The 23,196-nt window shown below is 42.2% G+C and overlaps 2 protein-coding genes across 15 annotated transcripts in view; one reads left to right on the plus strand and one right to left on the minus strand.

The window, feature by feature from the left end:
• LOC124428455 (RNA-binding protein Musashi homolog 2) overlaps positions 1-23,196 on the minus strand; it is a 94,190-nt gene that overhangs the window by 20,189 nt on the left and 50,805 nt on the right. For 8 of the 14 annotated variants that reach the window (XR_006943177.1, XM_046972493.1, XM_046972495.1 and 5 more), the window contains one exon: positions 1,129-1,369. Coding sequence is in view for 13 of the 14 variants with exons in the window: in XM_046972493.1 (XP_046828449.1) it covers positions 1,129-1,369 (241 nt within the window). In the remaining variant the exon portion in view is untranslated. Of the gene's footprint in view, positions 1-1,128; positions 1,370-1,755; positions 1,890-10,279; positions 11,090-13,712; positions 13,822-23,196 lie in introns of those variants that run through there. The other 6 variants (XM_046972501.1, XM_046972498.1, XM_046972500.1 and 3 more) reach the window with 4 other exon arrangements.
• On the plus strand, positions 1,318-23,056 carry LOC124428465. The gene is made up of 3 exons (XM_046972519.1): positions 1,318-1,397; positions 1,749-1,984; positions 19,686-23,056. The coding sequence occupies exons 1-3, from the start codon at positions 1,361-1,363 to the stop codon at positions 19,854-19,856; spliced, it is 444 nt and encodes a 147-aa protein (XP_046828475.1). The 5' UTR covers positions 1,318-1,360; the 3' UTR covers positions 19,857-23,056.

Genomic DNA, 23,196 nt, shown 5'->3' on the forward strand with positions numbered 1-23,196 from the left:
GCACGACTGTCCGCTTTCTCTACCTTTTGGGGCTTTCATTCTTTTCTCTTTTCTCTTTTCTTAAACTTAGTTTGATTTTTTTCTTTCTTTCTTTTTTTTGTTTTTTTTTTTTTTGTTTTTTTTTTTTTTTTTTTTGCTTTTTTTTGTCTCTTTCCGTTTTGCGCCTAAATTCAAACACGCCGCTCGACCGTTCCACCTGGGGCAATATCGCGAAAACACGTCTCTCGCCCTGCTCTTTTCACCGAACAATTTCCAATCGCCGAAATGCATACACATATACCTATATATATATGTGCGTGTCTGTATCCGTATATATTCCTGATTCTAACTGCATCGAAAAAGTAGTCGTATTACAAATAAATATATATATATATATAATGTATATATAAATGTTGTTATTTACAATTAGCTAATGCTACCAAACTACCATTTACATGCAAGGCTTTCCAAGCTAATTTAAAGACAAACATTCTAGGGTTAAATATAAGACAAGGAGAATAAAATTTTTAAATATCAATTACGGATCGTAAGTAATTCTCGATTCCCCTACGCGAAACGTGTTTCCCCAATTACGTTTAGCAAACTTTCGATATATTTCTGCCCTTCGTCACTTTTTTACGGTCAATATAATACATTGTACTATTACGTTCTACTTCCTTTATACTCTCTCAGCTATTAGTTACATCGATTAGTACAACTCTCTTTCTACTTTCTACTGTATAAAGTCTCGTGCAAAAGTGAAAGGAATAGAAACTGGTGCATCGAATCTCCTTGAAAACGAACTCGTCGCGCGCCTTGTACGTTTATATTATATACTTGGAAGATACAATGAAAGAACTGCTTTAAACGATTTGACCTATCGAGAAAGAGACGAAAAATTGGTCTTTTTGGGAGCAAATACACGAAGCTGCTGCTTTGAACGATTGGACGATGCGCGCGTCATACGTGCACGTCCACCATGAAAACGTATTTTGCAAAACGAGAGAGAGAGAGAGAGAGAGAGAGAGAGAGAGAGAGAGAGAGAGAGAGAGAGAGAGAGAGAGAAAGATTGACTCTAACGCGATGCAAACAGCCTCATATAAAGTGATCGCTCCTCCTAATTCCTCGAGTCATGATGATAAAACCGACCTGTGTAACAGGATCCTTCATGATGAGAACATCAGTTACGGTTCCAAACATGCCAAAATATTCCCTGAGCTTTTCGCTACTAGTTTGCCACGACAGACCACCGACAAAGAGTTTTCCAGGGGCTGGATCACCTCCGTTTGGTGTACTTCTACCAGAACTGCCGGAATGGCTACCGTTTATCGGGACCAGAGCATTGTGAAAATCGTGCTCGATTGCACCGTTCGCTGCCTCCATGCCGGCGCTGAAACATAAATCCCACAGATTCATCGGTACAGCAATAGATCAGAACGTTCTAATTACCATTGCCTGGACGAGCAGCAGGGACGCTCGAAAAATTGGACTTTGACATTCCCTACTCCTCGATCGAAGCATTGGTTCTTGAAAAAAAAAAAAAAAAAAAAATATATATATATATATATATATAAAGGAAGAAAAAGGGGGAGGAAGGAACCAAATATAGTTATCTCTTTCAACTAAACAACTTTGATACGAACATACGGGGACTATATACGCTATAGTTTCTAACAATATGAAAATTAACTAAGCACGTGAAAACTCTTCTATATAAATCTCATACTCGTCACATCTTTTCTTTACCCATTTTATATCGTACGTTTCAGTTCTTACCACTGTTCGCATTGAAGGCGGCGCTATTGATTTCCATCACTTTCATGTGCTACCACAGGATGTTTGTGACTACGATCGATGTAACGTAAGTCCTTCGGTAACACCGTTTCTTTATAACGACCACTTAGTCAGCATTTCTTTCTTTGCTTTTAGTCTCAAAGATTATCATCGATTCGAAATTCCATCGGTACCACGATTTTTCGACTTGCGCAACCCCCGTGTTCTCAAGGTATGTTTCTTATCATCTACTTAAAATACAAGTAACGCCAATTTATTTCCATGTATATATATATATATATATATATATATGTATGCATACACATATCTCCTGTCTACTAGCTCTTGATTTAACAAGAACGAACTAGGCTTACCACGAGAATCAAATCGGATAGCTCGTCCCCGATCCTTCTAAAAGGCACGATCGATCTTTACGAATCGTCGTAATATCGACGAGCCAACACGATTTCAAACGTCGGTGAGAGCTTTCTCGTCGACATCGAAAGAAAATGGCGAATAATTCGAAAGTTTGTCAAACTAAAGAGGAACGAATGCCAAGCTAGTGTTTAGTCTCCATGAGTTATTCTCATGGAATCGTCGCATGAGAGAAAATCCAATTAATTGATTCTTCATCGGTTTTTTCATTCTCAATGAACGCCGATCCTCGAAAAGGAAAGGAGAAAAGGAAGGAAGGAAGGAAGGAAGAGAATTCCTTCGATCACGTGAACGACTTTATCCAGAAACTCTCTATGGGAGAAAAAGAAGGGAGAACGACGTGAATAAAAAAGAAACGAAAGAAAATAAGAGTCAGGGGGATGCGATAGAGAAAGGAAGAAACATCAGGAACGATCAAATAAAATGGATGAAGCAAGGAAATAGAAACAAAAAGGAAAAAGAAGAAAAAAAGAAAAGAAGATGGGAAAAAGGAAAAAGACGGGTCGCGCGTCAGTTCGCTTTGGATATATCGTGCACGTTCGCGGGCACGGTCAGAGAGAGAAAGAGGGTGCGCGCTGGATGGGGTGCGGCGTTGAGCTTGCGAGACGAGAAAGGGGATGCACGATCGCGGAGAGAAGGTCCCGAGGCAAGTAGAGTGCCTGCCTGCCTGCCTGCCGGAGAGGGTCGAAGAGAAACGAGCGAACGTGTTTCGATGTAGGAACGGAGAAAGAGAAGCTCTGCTGATAGTGGGGGTGGCAACGGTGGAGGCGGAGAGGGTGAGAGAACGCGCAGCTGGTGGATCAATACGCCCCTCCGTTCTTTCCCTCTCCAGCCGGCTCTCTTCCGGGGGTTGTCGCGTTCCGCACCGCACCGCGCCGAGCCGCACCGCGTGCGGCCTGATCCATCCCCGCGAAAATTCTTTCTTCCTTCCTTTTCTCCTCGTATCTTTTATTTTTTTCTCTTTCTCTTCGTTGTTACATCTCCTTGCTATATATTCCTCTCCTCGAATCTTTTTCTTCTCTAGTCTAGAGAATTCCCTAGACCGTCTTTCCCGAGCTCGCGGAAGGAATCGATCGCGATGGGGATCTCTCTCTTCCTCCCACTCCCCCTCTCTCTCTCATGAAATTCTTAGCTACATCGCACACATCGGAGCAAAGGAAATTTTCACACGATGGATGTAGGATTAAGAGGAGAGGACACGGCTTATTTCATCCTCCTATTTTCTTCGTTCCTCTGATAGCACCCCCCCCCCCAGCTTAATCGGTAAAGCAAACTTTGTCGTACTTTACCGTCGCGTTACTTGACCATTAGGTAACACAGGAATGTGAACAAAGACGTTTGCACGATTAGCTTTAGAGTTAGTCGCGGTATCAACGACCTCGTAGAATCCATCGAGGAATCCGAAATCGATTGGGACGACATCGAGAGAGCGGGGACATCCAGAAACTTGTGATAGACTACGACGCTCTTTCTAGCCATGACCCCGTTCGCTTGGTTCGCCATAGCCAAGCCTGTCGGAAGCTCGAGAAATATGAAAAATAGAGAGTACAAGGGGATGTCGAATTCGAAGAGGATCGCAGTACGGAAGTTCGAGAAAAAAAAAAGACATTCGCAGGGAAGTCGAGCAAAAGTAGAAGCAAAAGCAAAAGCAGAGAAGGACACGATAGTAGCGATAAATCGAAGTATTTTCAGTGTATCGGCGAATACTCCAATGGCCGGTAAACAGCAGTGGCCCCACGGCAACATCGAGTAACTCGCCTACCCTCCTTTTTCTATTGTGGGGGTGCGCGCGCGCACTTGACAAAGCGCAAGCGCAAGCTACGCTACGTAGAGACGCGCGTAGCTTCACCGAGAGGGAGAGAGAGAGAGAAAGAGTCTCTTTAGCTGTGGTGCGTCGGTACTTTTGAGGGTGAGTCCTGCTCTGGTGGGGCTCCAAGGTGGCCGATCGTCTCTCTCCTACTTTGGGTGGGGGAGGGACAGGGTGCGGAGGCGGCACCGCCATCGAGAGACGCAGTGCCGTCGGGACGCTCGACCGAGCGATACGCGCACTAAACGCGGAAGGAACAGTCTTTCTTCGAGGACGAGAGCAAAGTTTGCCGACCGGTGGAACGCGAACGAGAAGAAACCTCGTCATTGTTGCCGCCGCCGTCGTCGTCATCGTCGTCGTCGTCGTCGTCGTCGTCGTCGTCGTCGTCGACCTCGCATTGACAAAGCTTCGTATTTTTATCCAACGAGCTAACTCGAGGACAAATACGCAACCTAGACGAGTTGGCGCGTCGCGTTCGAGTAATCGATCCGGCCAGAATGTAACAGAATGTAGAAAAAGTCTTTGGATTTTCTTTAAAGGGACACTCCTGTGTATTACCAACGTATTAGGACTGTTCAGTGCCACGATCATCGGATGAGAGAGAGATCACGCATGTGTACCAGAGCCGGGGATATTGTCCTGTCACAGCAGTACGCCTTCAAAGAGTTACTGGTGTGATGGGACATTGTCCTCGTCTCGTGGTCCATTCAACGCCGATATTATTCTATCCTACTCTATTTTCAACGGCAAGGATTCTTTTCAGGAAGAACACGTTCATCGCTACGATGGCTGACTTCTCTATCCCCATATCTCCTACAATATCTATTTCTGTGTTGATTACTTTCTTCTTCTTCTTTTTTTTTCTTTTTCTTCTTCTTCGTTGGATCGGTAAAACATACAGCAGTGTGTAGGCTTATCTTACTTTCGGTGCTTCGTGAAAAACTTTGTTTGATCGAGCAGCCATTATGTTTTATCGTACATGTACATATTTGATGGAGGAACGGGGTTCTAGTTAGAGAAATTGCAAACTTTCATGGCCAAATATCTACGAGTCGAGTCTAGTTTTATTTTAGGAAGAAAGATGGCCACGAGGTGAATACTTTCCACGGAGATGTCTCTCGTATTATCGCCAACGTGGATACCACGAGCAATGTGGTGTTTCCGGTCGATAAGGCAGCTTTTGGAAGGCGCGGCTGATTCCTCGTTCTCTTACTCGACGTAGTCGTCGCGATGACGTCCGATCGAAAACTTTCAGTGATTAGAACAAGATATTTTGGAAGAGAAAAACCCACGAGTTTCGTTTTCGCAACATTTTCTCTGCTAGGCATTCCCAAGATGGCCGGTATTGAACGCTATATATGATATAAGAATAACTCATCAAATTCTGTTTTTCTTTTTCACCGCTGAGTTTGCAAAAAAAACACAAAAGAAAACAAAAAAAGAAGAGATCGCGTTATCTACGATGATTCGACACTTCGTTTCTCCTTTGAGAATGAAAGAAAAAAAAATGAAGAGTTTAAAGAATCCTCTAAAATAATTATAGGTAATTCAAACACGATAATTGACAGTTTCGAGTCTCCTTCTGCAAATGTTCTTCGACTCAACCTGATTTTCTGTCATTTTGTTAGAAAGAAATAATTTCATGTCTCACTTAAAGTAGCATCTATCGAGCAACGAATCGATTTTGTATCCAAGCCCAGTTTGATATACCAATTTAAAGCGACTTCATAAAGAGGGGTGGCGGTAGTTTCGAACGGGATCGATGGAAACGTTAACATCGAGATCGATCATAATTTTCGCCTTTTTTTTTCTTTTTCTCAAAGAACATTTCATGCGATTAATTGATATTTGAAAAAGGAAAGATGTAGAATGTAGAGAGGTCATTCTTCGTTCGTAACGATCGTGAGACACGTCGATGACCGTTTACGTGGAAGTGCCGATGATAACTGTGTTGGTGACGTCGGTGACAAGTTGTTAACCGTGATGACTGTGATAGTGGTGCTTTGCTGTGGTGTTTCGAACGATACGGGGTGGAGCAGAGAAGTCGCGATTGGGGTGGATGGGAACGCGTTGTCGGCTCGCCCTCTCTCTGTACCTTGCTTCAGGGCATGGGCGCTAGGTGGCGAATCTTTCATCGATAAGAACAGAGGGAGCGAGAGAGAGAGAGAGAGAGAGAGAGAGAGAGAGAGAACACCGGCATGCTACGAGAAACGAGTGAAAATTTAGCTACCTTTTATTTATCTCAAGGATATTGAAAGAAATTGAGAAGAAGACAGACGAAAAGGAACGAACCAACGAATGTGGAGACGAATCAACGAAAGAGTAAAAGGAAAAATGTGGAAGAGAATGCTGATCAAGCTCGTTGTGAAATATATATATATATATATATATATATATATATATATATATATATATATATATATATATAATATATATAAAAAAAGAAAAAGGTCCGTCATATTTATTCGCGTGAGAGACCTTAGACAGAGAACCCCATAGATGTTGTAGATCGTAGAGTACATGCTGCCACATGCAGATGTCGTTGTTGTGTAGGCATTACTATAGATTTTAGATAATACTTTTGGAAATTTTCTATTATTAGCACTTTTATCCGAATAATAGCGCCGATTCCTTATTTCTCTTTTACTTTTATTTTCCTTTCTTCTTCCAATCATGCAAAATCATCGTACAAAACTGATTTTCCCGACTAAAAGTTTCTTTTGAATTGGAGATAAAAAAGAAAAGAAAAAAAAGAGAATCCATAACATCGCAATATAAAAACGCTAGACGTAAAGTTGACGGCGTTTTCCGGCGGGCTGAAAAGCCGCGATCGATATAATATATGTATTTGCGGCAAAGCAGGTTGCATGCGTTGCACGTCGCAGTGGCAGCTGTAATCAAGCTATGTTCACACGTACACGTTAACCGTATAAACGTTTATATAAGCACTATTACCTTATGTGTACCTATTTAGATATGCACACGTAGAATTTAGATATGTATATATTTCGAGTTGAGCCGAGTCTGAGATTCAAAGATTACTCGCATATTGGATATCTATATGTATATGTATTATTAAATGTTGCTCGTGTAAACTCTCGTCGAGTCGTTGCGTGTAGGAAGAATTCGATCGATAAAAAAAAAACAAAACTCGATAGAAGTCTGAAAACCAATAGAAACTGTATGAATTATAACGATCACGTTGTGCGCCGAAGTAAAATGGAAAGTCGATGAATAATAAATCAAATTGCAAGGAAATAAAACCAAAAAAACTCAGTTACATGCTTCATTTCCGAACGACGAGTAGTTTTTTCTCGTTGCTTCTGTTTTCTACAACTCTACACGCGCAAAGATTCTTTACGTATATATATACATATATATATACATATATGTATGTATGTATGTATGTATGTATTTTTTATTTTCTTTTTCTTTTTCACCCTTCCTCTCTCTCTCTCTCCCTGGACGAGAAACGTCAACGAGCGAAATTTAGAGATTGCACGGGAAGGACTAAGAGCTTTGCGTCCTCAATTTGTTTTAATTTGGACGATATTAGTTTTAATTAAGACCGACGATTAACACGGTGAAACAGCAACGTACGTTGGTGTCGGAGATGAAACAAGACGGTAATAGCTAAAGGGGTTACTTTAAAGTCTTGAAGTAAAGTCGTTTGTAGGGTAGCCGCTTTTTAAGTTTCCACGTTACATACGCCCACCCTTCCTTTTTTTCCAGTAAGCTTCACGTACCGAATCCTTTTAAGAAATGAACCCACGCGCCGAGCGAGAGAAGAGTCGAGAGAGAACTGCGAGTACCCTTTCGAACGAGTAAACATCTCCCATTTTAGTTCCTTTTCATTTGGTCCTAAATTTGATCGACGCCAGGATCAAAAATATTCAAAGAATCTACCCATTAGAAATTTGGAAATCTGAACGATTCGTCGTTATTTAACGAAGACTAACGATTTTTCCATTAGCTAATAGGTTTTCTTCTTATTTCCTCCCAGTGCCTCTCTCCTATCTCATATATCCCAGAAATATCTCTAGCTTTCTCTCTCCCTCTCTCGCAACCCCTACTCTCCTAGGTTGACGACTGGCGTTAGCTCCCTCTCTCTTCGTGGCTCGTGTATCCAGTACCTCGACGTTATTGGATCAATACGCGGGGCTCCAATTAATCCACGGGGGGCACCCTCGACAGATGGCCAACGGGAAACACCATACCCCAGTGTAGTAACCCTCCTAAATCCACAACGACCGCTACAGGCATTGCCATCGCCATCTCCAACACCAACACCAAGCAACAATGTGCCTTATACGTAGAATGCACCCTGGGCACGCCCAGGTCAGAAGGAATAGTTGATGCGAACGACGACTATCGATAGGAACGAGAGGTTTCTTTCCTTCTTTTTTTTCTTTTCGCTCGTTTCATCAACCGATCCGAGATTTTTTCTCTCTCCCTCGCATTTTCATTAGTAAGAACATGGAACGATCGACGAGCGAGTCTTGATTAAAGGCAAAAAACCTTCCTACTAATTTTCCATCCCTTTTTCTCTTTTCTCGAGGATCCTCCTCTCTCTCTCTCTCTCTCTCAATCCTCGAGAATCTTTCTCATCGTCTTAGTCATCCAATGAGAATCTCTCAAGATCCTTTTTCTTTTCCTTTTGCAAGGAAATAATTTCTCTAAGTCCCAAATTTCCCTTTCTCCCTTTCTCTCTCCGTCGTCGTGCCATTTTTACTCCGCCGTATGAATAACGAACAAACGTATAGCTTTTTGCTCGCTCGGAATTACCGACCGAGCGTTCGTAATACATACCTTCGCGCGAAGAGGTCATAGAGTTATGGCTAACACACGGCGAAACAGTTTAAAAATCGATGAACGTTAGCCGTAGGAGAATTGATATATGCGATATATATTGTCGCAACGCGAGGAACGCTTTCGGATTTACGCAAATCCCGATAAAGTCAGGCACGGATAGTTTTATGCAATCGGGCACAGCCGCGACAATTTTTTTTCTCTCCTTTCTCTACAAGATGCTAATCAACAATATTGGTGGATTCGTTTGCATTTTTCTACGAAATCGCATAAATGTTATATTGTATTCGTAGCAATAAAATTTTGTAATTGGAGAAAAAATTTGTCCTAAAATAAATCGAAATTCGTAGGGAAAATGAAACGAGATCGTTCGTTGAAATTCGTTGAAACTACTTTACCAATTGTAGAAAAGGTAGCTCGCATTCTTACCAACTACAGAGATTTCTACATTATCAACAACTTTTACTCCGGCAATACCGATCGAGTCTGTCTCGTCGTAGAAATTTCCCGTGGTAACGCAAAGACAACGAGACACGTTCGCCCCTCTCGTCGTTTCTCGTTTTTCGTTTGCAAAAAATCTAATAACGTGTAATCTTTAGGACGAACATATCTCCTTCTTTTATTGTTCTTTTCTCACCGAGTAAATTAAAAGCTAAAATAAGAAAATACTCGTTTATATGTAGTCGATACTACTATTACTATGTACTATGTTGTTTATTTCTAAATATTTAGATTTTATTCGATGGCGATTTATAGTTGCGATTGGTTAAGCCTTATTAAAATTTATATACCGTCAAGAATGGACGAAGAAAAATAAAGTCGATCAAAAGTTGGATAAACATGACTAATTAAATTTTCTTTCCCATCTAAATAAATAAGTGAAGCCGACATGATCGCTCGTACATATATATATATATATATATATATATATATATATATATATATATATATATATATATATATATATATATATATATATATATATATATATATATATATACTAATAACTGTCTACGACGTGTACATGTACAAAACACAAAGAAAACCACTCGGGTTAAAAAACGAGCAACAAATGCTATTTACGATATTTCGAAGGAGTGTTCGATATCTCAATTACTACTCGTTGTGCTCAAAGGCGTCCTCGTGAGAGAGAGAGAGAGAGAGAGAGAGAAAAAGTATCGAACATCTCCCATCAAGCACCACAAATCGACATCATCAAAGACGACGATCGTGAAAAATCTAATTTCGGGTTGAGACTACTTTGGTCAAAAGGTAACAACAACAACAACAACAACACAACTGTGAGAGATCTTGCAGAAACGAGTAGCGAAAGAAAGGAAAAAATAAGAAAAAACTCGAGCGACGAAAAACACAAAAGGATATAGAAGAACAGAAAGGAAAAGAAAAAAGAAAAATAAAAGAAAAAGGAATACGGTTCTGTGTCGCGTTTGACTGTTTTTCAACCAATTTACTGACCTACCGCTAAATCAGTGTCGTACGAGAGTTCGTCCCCGCCAGCCTCCTCCACTCTCCTCTTCTCGCTCGAAAATTCCACCATCTGACGATTTCGTTATCGCCCGAGTGACGGAGCAATAATAAGAGAGAGAGAGAGAGAGAGAGAGAGAGAGAGAGAGAGAGAGAGGAGGAAGGGAGAGGTCGAAAAAAGGAACTAGTTTTCATCGAAGCCTCCGCGGTCTCGAATTTGGCCCACGTCTAGCTCGTTCTGCTCAATCGCTTCCATCTCCCTCTGTCGATCTTTAGAACATCGTTCTCGCTTCTTATCGCATCGATCGATGGATGATGCGAGATCCTTCGGGACGAAGCGCGTCCTCCATTCTTTTCCCCTCTTGTTTCTTTTGTTTGTCTCTTTTTCTTTTGCACTCTCTCCTCTTCTCCTCGTCGTTGGCATGACAAAAGAGAGGAGAAGAACACACGCTCACGGACTCTTTGCTCTTCGCTATCCTTTGTACGCAACACACGAAGGTGAGGAAAGAAGAGTTTCTCCTCGAAATCCCTGCTTCTTTTGTCTTCTCCCAAAGGAACAAACAGGGCACGCGCGCCTTCTTTTCTCTTCTCGAGCCACCCCACCTTTTTTCTCTTTGTCAACCTTCTCTCGAGGTTCCTGCTGCCGCCGCCGCCGCCGTCGTCGTCGTCGACACCCTTAATAAATAAGCTTCTCTGGTTCTGCGCCATCTTGAGATCCAACATGGTCCCTCTTTGGGCTACTACACCGCACACCATCGACGACGACCAGACCAACCGGATTGACATTACTTCTTTCCTTTCCTACGGAAGTAGAGTACTTGCGGATGTGCTTGTTTCTTAATACGACGAGAGTGTGCAACATAACACATCCAACCAAGTTACTTGAAACAATACATACACACACGTATATGTATATATAGCTATTTATACGTATATATATATACGCGCGCGCATACCCAAAAGTATATGCGTGTACGTAATATACCCATGCTCTTTTACGATGCGCTATCAACCAATCGACAACGTGATACATAGTTAATCGGTTAAACAACGGGATACTTTGTTATCGATGCTTCGTTAATATTGGAGTTTGCTCCGAAGAGCACTACGGACTAGTTGCTAAATAGAGATCAAACGAGAGGGAATATTATACGGGTGTTATATAAGAATATAAAGAGACAAACGCAATTATATAAGTTGTATGTACGTATATACATCATGTTATTAGACACGCCGCAGGAAAGTCAACGGACTTTGCGGAGTCGCAAGATCGAATCGCAGATCGAACGGAATCTCTCTACGGACCTGTAGGATTTGCTATGAAGGACGATGGTCGGTGAAAGCTTAGAACGGATTTTCTATGACTACGAATAAAGGACAAATGCTCGAGTCTCTTGGCTCGCATTACCCAACGTTACGAAATCACAATTGCCGATCAAACGTAATTAGAAATATCTTTATTATATCTATCGCATACGTTTTAAAATCGTCGTAATTCGTGAGAAGTGTTCAAACGATTAATCGGATATCTCGTGAAAGTTAACGACAACGCGTGTACAATGATTCCTAATCATTCTAAGCTAACACTCTGGCCGAAGATCATTATTTATGTAAGCCATCATTGAACCTGCGCGTATCCTGCTACCCACTACTACTACTATTACTACTACTACTATTATTACTACTCTACTTTCACAGCTCGTGTAATTATTACTTTTGACGAATGAAACATTTACTCCAACGAGTAGGACGATTTATTTTTTTATTTTATACCTCTCAAAGACCATTAGAAAGATGCTGCGGAATAAAGAAAAGATGAAATTGTTTTTGCAAAGAAACGCTCGATTTCGAAAGTAACTCCGTCGTTACGATCCAATAGCTGTCGATGAAGAAAGGAGAGAAAGAGAGAATGTACGCGCGTAGCGTGACCATAGGAAAAACCAAAAACAAAACAAAAAACAGAGAAAAAAGAGATGAAGTTGGGTATAGGGAAAAAAACGGAAGGACGAGACAAAAAAAGTGAAACGGTAAAAAGCCAGAGAGAGAGAGAGAGAGAACGTCGAATAAAACGCAAACTCGTTCTGTGGTTGCTTTTACGACCTCGTAATAAACGATCGAAAAATGAAATAAAAAAAAAAAAAAAAAAAAAGAAAAGTAGAGAGAAATTCGTTGGAACTGTCCAACGATATGGGAACGCGATTCGTTATCGCGTTAACCGTACAAAATGCTTCCTCCTATTTCGAATCGATCGAAAAAGGACGAATAAGGATTCCATCGAAAAGGAAGATTTCCTGCGTTTTTGCCATTTCCATCGCGCGGAGCCAAACCCGTTTCGCGAGATTATGAGAGGGAGAACTCGTCGAGAAATTCTGACATCGGTAACATTGGGAACCTACGGACGAGTCTACTTACCGACTACAGCGTACACGCGCTCGCATACTCGTTTACCACGCGGCTACGTAACACAGAACGTGGTGAAGTAAATCTCAAATAAACATACGTAACAGTTACACACACACGTACACCATTCGCGAAAGGATCTATGAGCGATCTAAGTCGTGGGAGGTCAGTTTCGTTTTTTTTTTCTTTTTCAACGTTACGTTTATATGGTTATGTATGTTAGAGTGATACTTTTCTAACGATTACCCTACTTTCATGTAATATGCATAACGAGAGAAATAGAGAGTCAAAATGTGCAAAGAGAGAGAGAGATAGGAATCATAGAAGGAATAGAGAAGGAAGAGAGAGAGAGAAAGGTCGATCGGTGCAAGAGAGTCAGCTAAAAAAAGAACGAGAAGCGCGAGAGTACAAAAGAGAGAGAGAGAGGGGGGGGGGGGGGGAGAGGGAGAGGGAGATAGAGAAGAAAGGGCGACGAACGAAGGAAAAAAGGAGAGAGCGACAGAACGCGCGCGAAGGGAATTTCTTGGCGAGAGAGGCAGAAATCCTGACCACACCCATCGATTCGATCGTTGCGGAATCGCCGATCGGCAAGCTTTTTCCCTCCTTTTAATCCGGTCGTTGGATTAAAAACACCGACGATACACAGTGTGGCTTTTACTACGCAAACGTCGAGAGGACGTTCTAACCTAAATTTGATCGCGTGCGTGACTCTATTCGATCGAGCCAAACTTATTGCAGGTTCTTCTAAGAAACGTAGAAAGTATCGAGGTGTGCCAGATTCTGAGATTTTTCGTTCGCCATTTTTGTTTACCCCCACGCGGAAATTAACTTTTTATTATTATTATTTCGTTCGGAAGAAACTCGTCGGCATGCTCCATTTAACTTTGCTAACAGATAAGGAAGCTATTTTTTCTTTTTTCTCTTTCCTCGCGCCACTCCTCTCCCCCTCACTCCCTCTCTCACTCTTCCATGGTGGTTTCTTTACCTGGGCTCGGTTAGGATCTGGTAATTAGAGGAAACTCACAATAGACAATACACCGTGTCTTGGTCACCGTTGGTCCACCGTTCGCGCCTGCACCCGGTGGTCCATAGTCACTTCACCAGGCCCAACAACCAGATTTCGTACCTGCATCCTTGAAAAAAAAAGAGACAACAGCGGTTCTCAGCTGAAAAGACTTTTCATCAACGGGCCGACGGTGGCTCGCCATTTTTTAAGCGTAGTCCTTCTCTCTAATTTCTTTCTTTTCTATTTGTTTATCTTTTCATCCGTCTATAGTACTCTTTCCCACTCTTTCATTTCGTTCGATGGCAAAACGTCGCTGGGAAAGTCTGCGGAAGAAGTCTCTCCTTTTCTCTGACTCAACCAAGAAAACGTGTCAGAGACTTTCCTCTTTTCTTTTCCCTCTCGAACCTCTAAACGTGTCCGCCGCTCAAATACACAGCAAAAATATATCTAACGATTTACTCATTCCAGCGTCGTTCCGACGAAACGGAAAGAATATAATATAGTCTACCATAGAAGCTTATGTAAGAAGTTCAACGCGAAAGAGACAATCACAAAAGTCTGCTATGATACAAATACTTCCTCTTGCGCTTTACTTCAAACGTGGCTATGCGTTAAAGAGCAATGGGTGATATACTAATGACGATTAAATTATCAATACATCTAAATCTAAACGATATACACAACTATATATATATATATATATATATATATATATATATATATATATACATATATATATATACACATACACACACACATACCAATAGATAATATGCGCAGTAAAACGAAAAATGGTCAGTTGAAAAAATAAGCGACGATACTTGTAACATGTATACATATATACATATACATACATACATATATATAGTGTATACATGATTATAAATTAGATGCGTTGAGTTTGCCGCAACTACCAGATATCAAATGTATAATATATACGTGTGTAATAGATGTAACAGTGCCTCGCCATACCAATTGCATAAAAAATAAAGCCACGGATATACTAAAATCGGTGACTCACTTTCAACTACTCAAGCGATATATAAATATAATATAATATAATAATTGTGCTAAGACAGCGTTTTTTTAGATAGTCATTGGCGGCTTCGTACAATGCCCAATGTTTATATTTCCTACTGATATAACTAATTGATTGCACGAATAAGAGGAGGAAAGGGAGGAGTGAGGGGAAATGACGCGAACGGAACAATGATCCTAGCGAATAAAAAAAGATATTCCCGTTACAACTATACGAATCCAGAAGAATTATTCTCCGTCGTTATGTCGCTGTTTCTATCGTTTTCTAGCGATCTCTTCTATCGTCCTCGAAAAGTACTCGTGCTTTGCGACGAGCTTCAAACTCGATTGGAATTTGTTTCCTGCAAAGTTTTCGCAAGCTTCGGATACTCGAATGATCGTCATGGTAGACGTTCCGTCTACTCTCAAGTATCTCAAGAGAGAGAGAGAGAGAGAGAGGTTGAAGAAAAAAGCAAACAAAAAAAAAACAAGAAAAAAGCAAAAAGAAATAAAAAGAACGAGGAAAGGTCTCGAAAGAGAGTGGAAATTTCGATGTCGCACAAATTCTCTAATGAGAGAACGTAGGTGGATGAAGTTAAAAAAGTATATGAAAGAAGGGAAAGGAGGAGAATGAAAAAACGACGTAACTTGAAAAGTTTTGTCCTTCCCTCCGTGCAGAGCGAGTATTCGCGTCCATCATCGAGGAGTTCCTTTGACTTCTCTCGGTTTTTATTTTATACCGATTTATATACTATTGTGAAAAGGAAAATATTAAAAATGTCTATTTAAAGCAAGCTTAATTTTTCCAGCGCATCAACTTTGTCACTTTGTTAATTTTCTTGCAATTCTTAGTAACGACAGGACGACTATCTAGGAAGAAGTAGAGGGGGAGAGAGAGAGAGAGAGAGAAAATAACGTAGGAGGAAATCCATAGGCGTAAAAGGCGCGCGGGCGCACAACACGCAGCTCTCTCGCACAGTTTTCGAGAAAGTGGTGGGGGATGAGGCTAGACACGATGGAGGGAAGACAAGAAGGGGAAGGGGGAGGGAGAGCGAGAGAGAAAGCAAAAAGGCACGATAGGGAGAAAGATCGGACTATATGCCGGCACATCGGGTCGATACTCGTTTCCAACGAATCGAGAAAATTCTTCCGAATGACTCGTCTAATCCACACACACAAACACACAAGCATACGCATTCGTTTGCGAGCAGATAGTAGAATAAAGTGCCATTGAGATAGATCCGTTCGATGATCCCGCTCGCTGCGAAACGATATATATATATATATATATATATATATATATATATATATATATATATATATATATCTATCCCGTGAGTCGAATAGATTCTAAGACATAGGTAACAGCAATCCAAGGCTCGATCAATAAAGCACAATGTTGAAACAAAAGGAGATTGCTTTTTCTTTTACATTTCCATGCGAGTGATTAGCCGGAGCGTCTCGGGCACTTAAAAATAATTTACACTCGAGTCCCGAGAATCGGATCGTTTGAGTGCTCGAACGCTAACGACGCTGCGAAGGAGGTACACAACACGAGTGGTGCCAAGTGTCGAAGAGACGACACAAGAGGAGTCGTTTCGTAGCGAAAATGTGCGCGAAAAAATATGGAATATATCGAAATTCGTTTTTATCCCCCTCTTGATATTTTTACAACTTTTCTTCCAACCGATTATATCAAACTCGTTTTACGAATAGTTACGTTTCGTACAATACAAGCTGCAAGCAATAATAATAATCCGTCGTAAATCGAAATGAAAATTAATTCGATCGGAGAACGAATCGAATCGAAAGCCTCTCCTCCCCCTCCTCGTCAATCCCAATTTTTGACAACCCCGTAGACGCATAGGCGTCGCTCTTAAAAAAAAAAAAAAAATCAAGGTTCTTTGGAGGGTAGGGGTAAATCTCTCTCGGAACAGTCGGTAAACTTAGATTCCTACCTCCGTGCGAACGACTGCTGCCACCAACGTCGTCTGCGACACCTCCCTTTCGCACCCACCAACACCCTACGAACAACCGTCGTCGTCGTCATCGTCGTCGTCGTCGACGCCACCCCTTCGGCGAACCTATCTTCGCCTGGTCAATAACCTCCGTGCTCTCTCGCGTACGACGTCTATTATAATCGTCTCCTCGTTTGAGAGCCTCTGCTCCTCTTCTACGGTCTTTTTCTTCTTCCTATCGCTTCTAATCGAGGCAAATTCTTTCCTCCGAAACATCCATATCGGATCTCAGCAATTTATCCTACATAAATTACCGAGATCTTTCTACATCCGAGCCGTCATATCGGACGATATCACAGAGAGGAGCTCCGTTGAGAACCACCGTCTTCGCCGTCGTCAAACTTACCTCTCGAGGGAAGCCTTAAGAAGTTATCACGACGTAAATGTTTCGAGATAGACGGCCAGAGAGTGAGAGAGAAACTATCCGAGAGTTTAAAAGGATGTCCCTGTCGATGCTGCTCGAAGAGGAATTATTATTTATGACGGAGAGGATGCGAGCATTGTCAAATATAATTAATAGAAACTTTCCTCCTCTTAAATGAAACCAGAGAGAAATCGTATAATGGATATTAATCGCGTCGAAATCGACGATTAATTATTATCGATCGACCATTGCAACGGGCTCGTGAAAAAGTCATTGAAATCGACACTAGGAACGCGATTAAAGAATTTCAAATGACGAGATTACAGTGGTGTACGATCTTGTACGAATTCATTCTCCCTAGAAATTGCAAGCGTAAGGTGATGCCATCTGTACTGGTGGTCTCGAAGCGAGTCTTAAAAATCATCCCCCTAAGATCAATACTCCGTACGCGAATGGGCACGAAGTCTGTAAAATGCAAAGTCTAGCGGTCGCTATTCTCTTTCAATTTTTTACAAAACGTCGTCGATATTCCTCTATCGTATCGATCTAATCCTCGTTACTCGTAATTGCACGCAAAATTTCATTCGAGTCAAGTCAATTCTCTTTATGCGTTCGGTAGAGATGCGGATTCTCCAGAGTCGCTAGGAATTTATATCGTTTGCCACGAGAGAGACAGACAGAGAGAGAGAGAGAGAGAGAGAGAGAGAGAGAGAGAGAGAGAGAGAGAGAGAGAGAGAATCGACCAAGGGAGTTCAACATGGCTGCTGTGCCTCCTTGGGTAATCGATGATCATTAGCGAAGAGCTTGTTAAACAAATGCGAGCAGAGTTCGGACGATTTAGAAACGCATGCTCTTTAGAAACCCTACGGAGGGAGCCAAAGGATGTATGGATATGGAAGACCCATGAATTCGGGTCGGGTATTTGGCTTAGGAGAGTGCTTATCAAAGGTTTCTTCGCGAGTCCTCTTTGCGGCTTCTAACGAGATAATTCGATTTCTACCACTTCTATCGCTCCCTTCTTTTTCTCTTTCGAGGGGTATACCTCGTGTTTTAAACATTTTTTTCCCTCCTCTCACAACTTCCTTGCAAACTCGCGACTTACGAAATTGATTCTTCTTGAAAGAGAGTCACCTAGAAGAGAAAATAAAGAAAAAAAGGGAAAAAAAAGGAAAATTACAGGTGCAACAGGTCCGTCGAAAGAGAGGAAAGGGTAAATACATATACATATTTATTTATATATACGTCTATGTACGTAGACGCTATCGCTAGAGATTCTGCGCGCCGAGTAGCCACGACGAGAAAATTCCTCTTAGAAAATTAATTACTCGGGATCGATCGATTCACCGATTTATTCGAACGGACATCTTTTAGCGTTTAGCTCGTAAACTAAAATGGGTCACCACGTCATACCGAGAACTGGCTCTATTCGAAACCAACGACGATGCAGCCCACTCGTGCGTTTCCGAGTATCGAACTTTCCTTCGAAACGGATAAAGAAGAGAGGCGAGTAAATACGGAAAACGCATGTCGAGTACCCTCTCTCTCTCCTTGAACGAGCCGACGTAAAAAATTCTTCCTAGAAGTAAGACTCAGGGAGGAGGGAAGCATATTTTTAAGCTGCATTCGATGGAAAAAAAAAAGAAAAAGAAAAAGGAAAGAAGGGGATGGACGGACTTCTACCGCTTCTAATCGTCACAATGAATATATGTACGACGAATGCTCCTTTGCTAATAATTCTTCTCATGAAATTAACTAAAAACGGAAGAGCAAGGTACACAGTATGCTTTCGGCTGATCATAAGCAATAAAAAAGAGGAGGTTGAATGGGGGTGAAAAAAAATTGCAGAGCTTTGCATTCGTTTCGAGGCGAAACCGTTTCGAAGGGGCTGACTCGGTGAGCATCAACAGCGATAGAAAAGCGTGTTTACTCGTCGTTGTCGTCGTGTCAGCGATTCCAGAACGTATTATTCCCTGAGCGAGTTGACAATCTCGTCGGTTTAGCGTGCGTGCGCCCGCGCGCGCGCGCGATACAGAAAGAGAGGAGACGGGGGGGAGGGGCTGACGGAGGGAAACGCGTGTGGAAGCACTTAACAGGCACGGTGGTCTACGCTTCCCCGAGCTCGTCGAGACGCGATTAAAATCGTGAATTCCACCCTATACCGGGAGAGCATATACGAGATGATCTCGAGTTCCGTTCTACTCGGAGGGAATCGTTAAAGTTTCGCTCGATCGATGTTACTACTACTGCTGCCATTACTTTATAAAAAAAAAGTCTTTTTAATTTTACACCGATTTTGACATGTCGTTCGAGTCTCCGACGAAAGCTTCTTACCGAAGATTTTCTCGATGGACTACCGTTCAAACGTTTCCAATCACGAGAGTCATCGGGCGTTCATCGATCGATACTTTTCAAAACTCTTTCCTCTCCTCCGAGTAGAAACTTTTGCTTGGTTGCGCTTACACAACTGCCTACCTACGTAGAAAATACTCGAAGGTTTACATTTTATTTATAAATAAAAAAAAAAAAAAAAAAAAAAAAAAAAAAAAAAAGGAAAGAAAAAAGAAAAAAAAAAACTTTTTTTTTCGTTTGCAGTTATGGCATACGAAAAAACCCCAGCCAGCCATTCATCTGGACAATCGATATCGACTGATGAGACACGAGCCAATGCTCGACGTCGATGGAAACGAAACCAACGAAATCGGCGAGGACGACATGATCGACATAAAGGATCCACCGAAGGAAGGAGAAAAGGATCGAGAATAATGGATATTTAAGCCTGCGAAACTATTTGAAACTTTACGGCGTAAGATTTTAGGTTGGTCGAAAAGCAGGGGCCAGGGCACAATCTTTAATGAGAAATAACACAAAAATTGGACAGGACAATCCTCGAAGGACTTGCAACCCGAAGAGGATTAGGTATTCCTCAAAAGTCGCCGTAAAGTACGAAATTGTTCGAACCGATGTGACCGTTCTCTCGTGCCGACCTCTAATCTTTCCTTTCGAAATCCCGAAAATCCCTTGGTTGTCTCTCCGTTTCCCTCTCGCTTTTCACCCGCCATCCGCGCGTCAAAATTATTCTTTCGGAAACACAAAAATTTATGTAGGATGAGAATTGCTCGTAGAAATAAACAAAATAAAAGAAAAATTATCGTCATATATTTTCCTCTTTCGAGCGATTTTCGACGCCTACTAAATGACCTTCCACGTACATTTACGATTAAGGGAATGGGAGAGAAAGAAAGAGGACGTTTCGTCCTCGAAACTTTAGCTGGAATTTTAATTTCCCAGAGACCTAATCCCATCCCCGCATCAAAGCGTATCCGCATTCACGTATCTAATTAAGAGAGACGGTCGAGAAGAGCTACTAATCGCAAACTTTTCTACTCTTATTTTTCTCAGCTCCAGCATAAAATAATTTCTTCCACCTATGAAGTGAATTCTTTCCAAGAGAACCTGACAAATTTTGGGAACGTATTCGCAAACACCGTTGTCATTCGACATTCGCAACAAACTATTCCGCATAACAACATAATTTATACCCAACACCCTGATGTCTCTCGCATCGGACGCAATCCAAACGACAAGGTCGTTGTCTTGCGTCTAAATAAATTATAATTTTAATTTGCTAAATCGAGAGTAATCGAAACGATGCTTTTACGTAAGAGTAAACAACGATCAAGGGGAGGGGGGAGAGAGAGAAAAGCAAAAAGAAGAAGAAGAAAAAAAAAAGAAAAAGCGCAAAGATAATAATGGCACCGACGTCTCTCTTGGCAGGACAAGACGTATAGAGGCGGCCGTGTTTGAGCTTGCCGATCGAGTTATATCCGGAACGTTGTTATCTCGAGTTATATCGAGAGTACAAGCGAAAATAGGTTGAAATCTTGCACCGTACTAATTTAGGGCGTGGTACCGGTGCCTGTTGGTGGCTCGTAAAAGAGAGGAAAATGACAAGTCGTGTCGATAGGTCCCCACCCCCCCTCCCTCCCCATCGATCGAAAACTTTGCCGACGTTGACCCGATTGCGTCGATTTAACTCACGACGCGTGTATTTTTTTTTTTTTTCCTTTTTACCCAAAGCTACCAAAAGCGCGCTTTTTTCCTTCTATCTCGATCGAGCTCGTTAACTCTATAACAATTAGGAATCAGCGTCGATGAGAAATCGCATAGATGCACCAGGTGACGACGGTAGTAGCAACGACAGAGAACGGCATAGATCGAGCGTACTCCCACTCTCCTTTTCGGTTCGACGTCGATCTTCCGCCATAATGGTCAGAGCACAGTCAATGTTCGGCAGCTGTTGCTTTTCCTCGCACACGAATACATATATCTTGTTAAGGCTGGTTTAACGTCCTCCTTACACACTCCTCTCTCGTGCCAAGGTAGACCGTTTCTTCCTCGAGATTCATTCTCGATGCGGTCTGAAGGACTACGAGCTGTTTCCACGAGGCTAGAGCGCGCGCGCGCGCGTGTGTGTGTGTAAATGAGAGAGAGGAGACGTATCGTATCATCGGCAAGGAGCGCAACAACGGGTCACCGAGCAGCAGCAGCAGCAGCCATATCGTCAGTGGCCGCTAGCAACGTCATCGACAACACAACACACATACATACACCATGTGTCCTCGCGACAAAGAGCTCATTCAACGGCGGACAATGGGCCTCCTCTCCCTTCTCTCTCGGCTTACAACAGCACCGTTCGTGTCGTGCTTTACAACACCAACTTGAAAACCGAAAACTGGAAGAGAGATTGCCAATGGGCTTCGATGGATTTTTTAGATACTCGTATACACATATTTCGCTCGGATAAACTTTAAAAGATAAAGATGGAGAAGAACATATGAGTGCCATAAATGGTCAGATCGTTGATCCTTCAAGACGGTTGATGGATGGCCGAGGATTCATCAAGACCGTTCATTGAACGACTGGCACAAAAATAAAGAAAGACAACTAGAGCGAGAGAGAGAGAGAGAGCATCGCGTGCCGAGCCTTATGAACGACGACGACGAAGATACGTCTGGTGCATCCCAATCGTGGTTGGCCTTCGCTCTTTGAATGAGAACCATCGTGCCGTTAGCAATTTAGCAAAGCTCGCTGTCGGCAACAACGAAGCTCCTTCAGGATGAACGAACCGAGAAAAAGAGAGAAGTCGGTCTCTCTTTTCTCGTTTCTTCGCTCTGAGACTCCTCTCACGAGACGAAAAACGAGAAGAGAAACGCACGATGGTCCTCCATATATCTCTCTTTCTCTTTCTTCCGTACGTGCAGAACTAAGAGAGAGAGAGGGAGAGAGAGAGAGAGAGAGAGAGAGAGAGAGAGAAGCTACTATCTCTTGCAATGCCAGTTCAAAGTTTCGTCTGGTAAAAGCGAGCTACTCGAGAAAGGGTGTGGCTTGCTTGTGTTGCACGAAGGAGGAATATATCTCTAGGTGCATACACGCGCGCTCACACACACACAAACACACACACACGCGCAAATGTATAATATACGTGGAAGAAGACGAGTGGTGCTCGAGGTGAACCGCGAGATGAGAGGAAAGGTGCCGTCTGCTCGGACTAAACTGCTTGTTTTCAACGAAGTAGGAGAAGTAGCTTTACCTTCAAAGCGACCGCTCCTGACCACGGACTCGATTTTATTGGTTGAGTACGACGTTGCCTCCGGTGGCTCTAGAGAGACACGCTCGCGAGTCCTCCGATGATCGTCTTACGACGAGCGCTCTCCTTTATCCCCCTGGTAAATTGGCCTTTATTGTTTCTCAAATAGACGCATGCACGTGCAATATTTACCGTAGAACGAACGAATAAAATCAAGGAATTAGATTCAAAGAATAGTTATATCTCTAAGTCCCTTTTTCTTCATTAAAGTCACGCATGACCTGTTGCTCTCTCTGTCGCAATACGATGTGGCAAAACCGGCCCCGTGAGTGATTTTAAAACGGCAGACATTTCGTGACAGGTTGCAGCATCGAAGGTTAGACTCGTTAAAATCTTAATTACTCACGCTCCAACACGCAAACGTTCTCCTTTTAAATGCGACAAAAACTTTGCGATGTCGAGTGCAAAGTACAATATATATCGAGAGAAATCTCTCTCGACGCATGCATGCTTTTT

Source organism: Vespa crabro, chromosome 12 (assembly GCF_910589235.1).
Source record: "Vespa crabro chromosome 12, iyVesCrab1.2, whole genome shotgun sequence".
In the NCBI taxonomy this organism is placed as follows: domain Eukaryota; kingdom Metazoa; phylum Arthropoda; class Insecta; order Hymenoptera; family Vespidae; genus Vespa; species Vespa crabro.

Excerpts from the sequence above, each read along its gene's own strand:
- LOC124428465 (XM_046972519.1), top strand. The coding sequence starts at position 1,361 with ATGCCGGCGCTGAAACATAAATCCCACAGATTCATCG. Across the intron at positions 1,398-1,748 it reads TAAATCCCACAGATTCATCG|TTCTTACCACTGTTCGCATT; the intron begins GTACAGCAATAG and ends CGTACGTTTCAG. Across the intron at positions 1,985-19,685 it reads GCAACCCCCGTGTTCTCAAG|TTATGGCATACGAAAAAACC; the intron begins GTATGTTTCTTA and ends TTTCGTTTGCAG.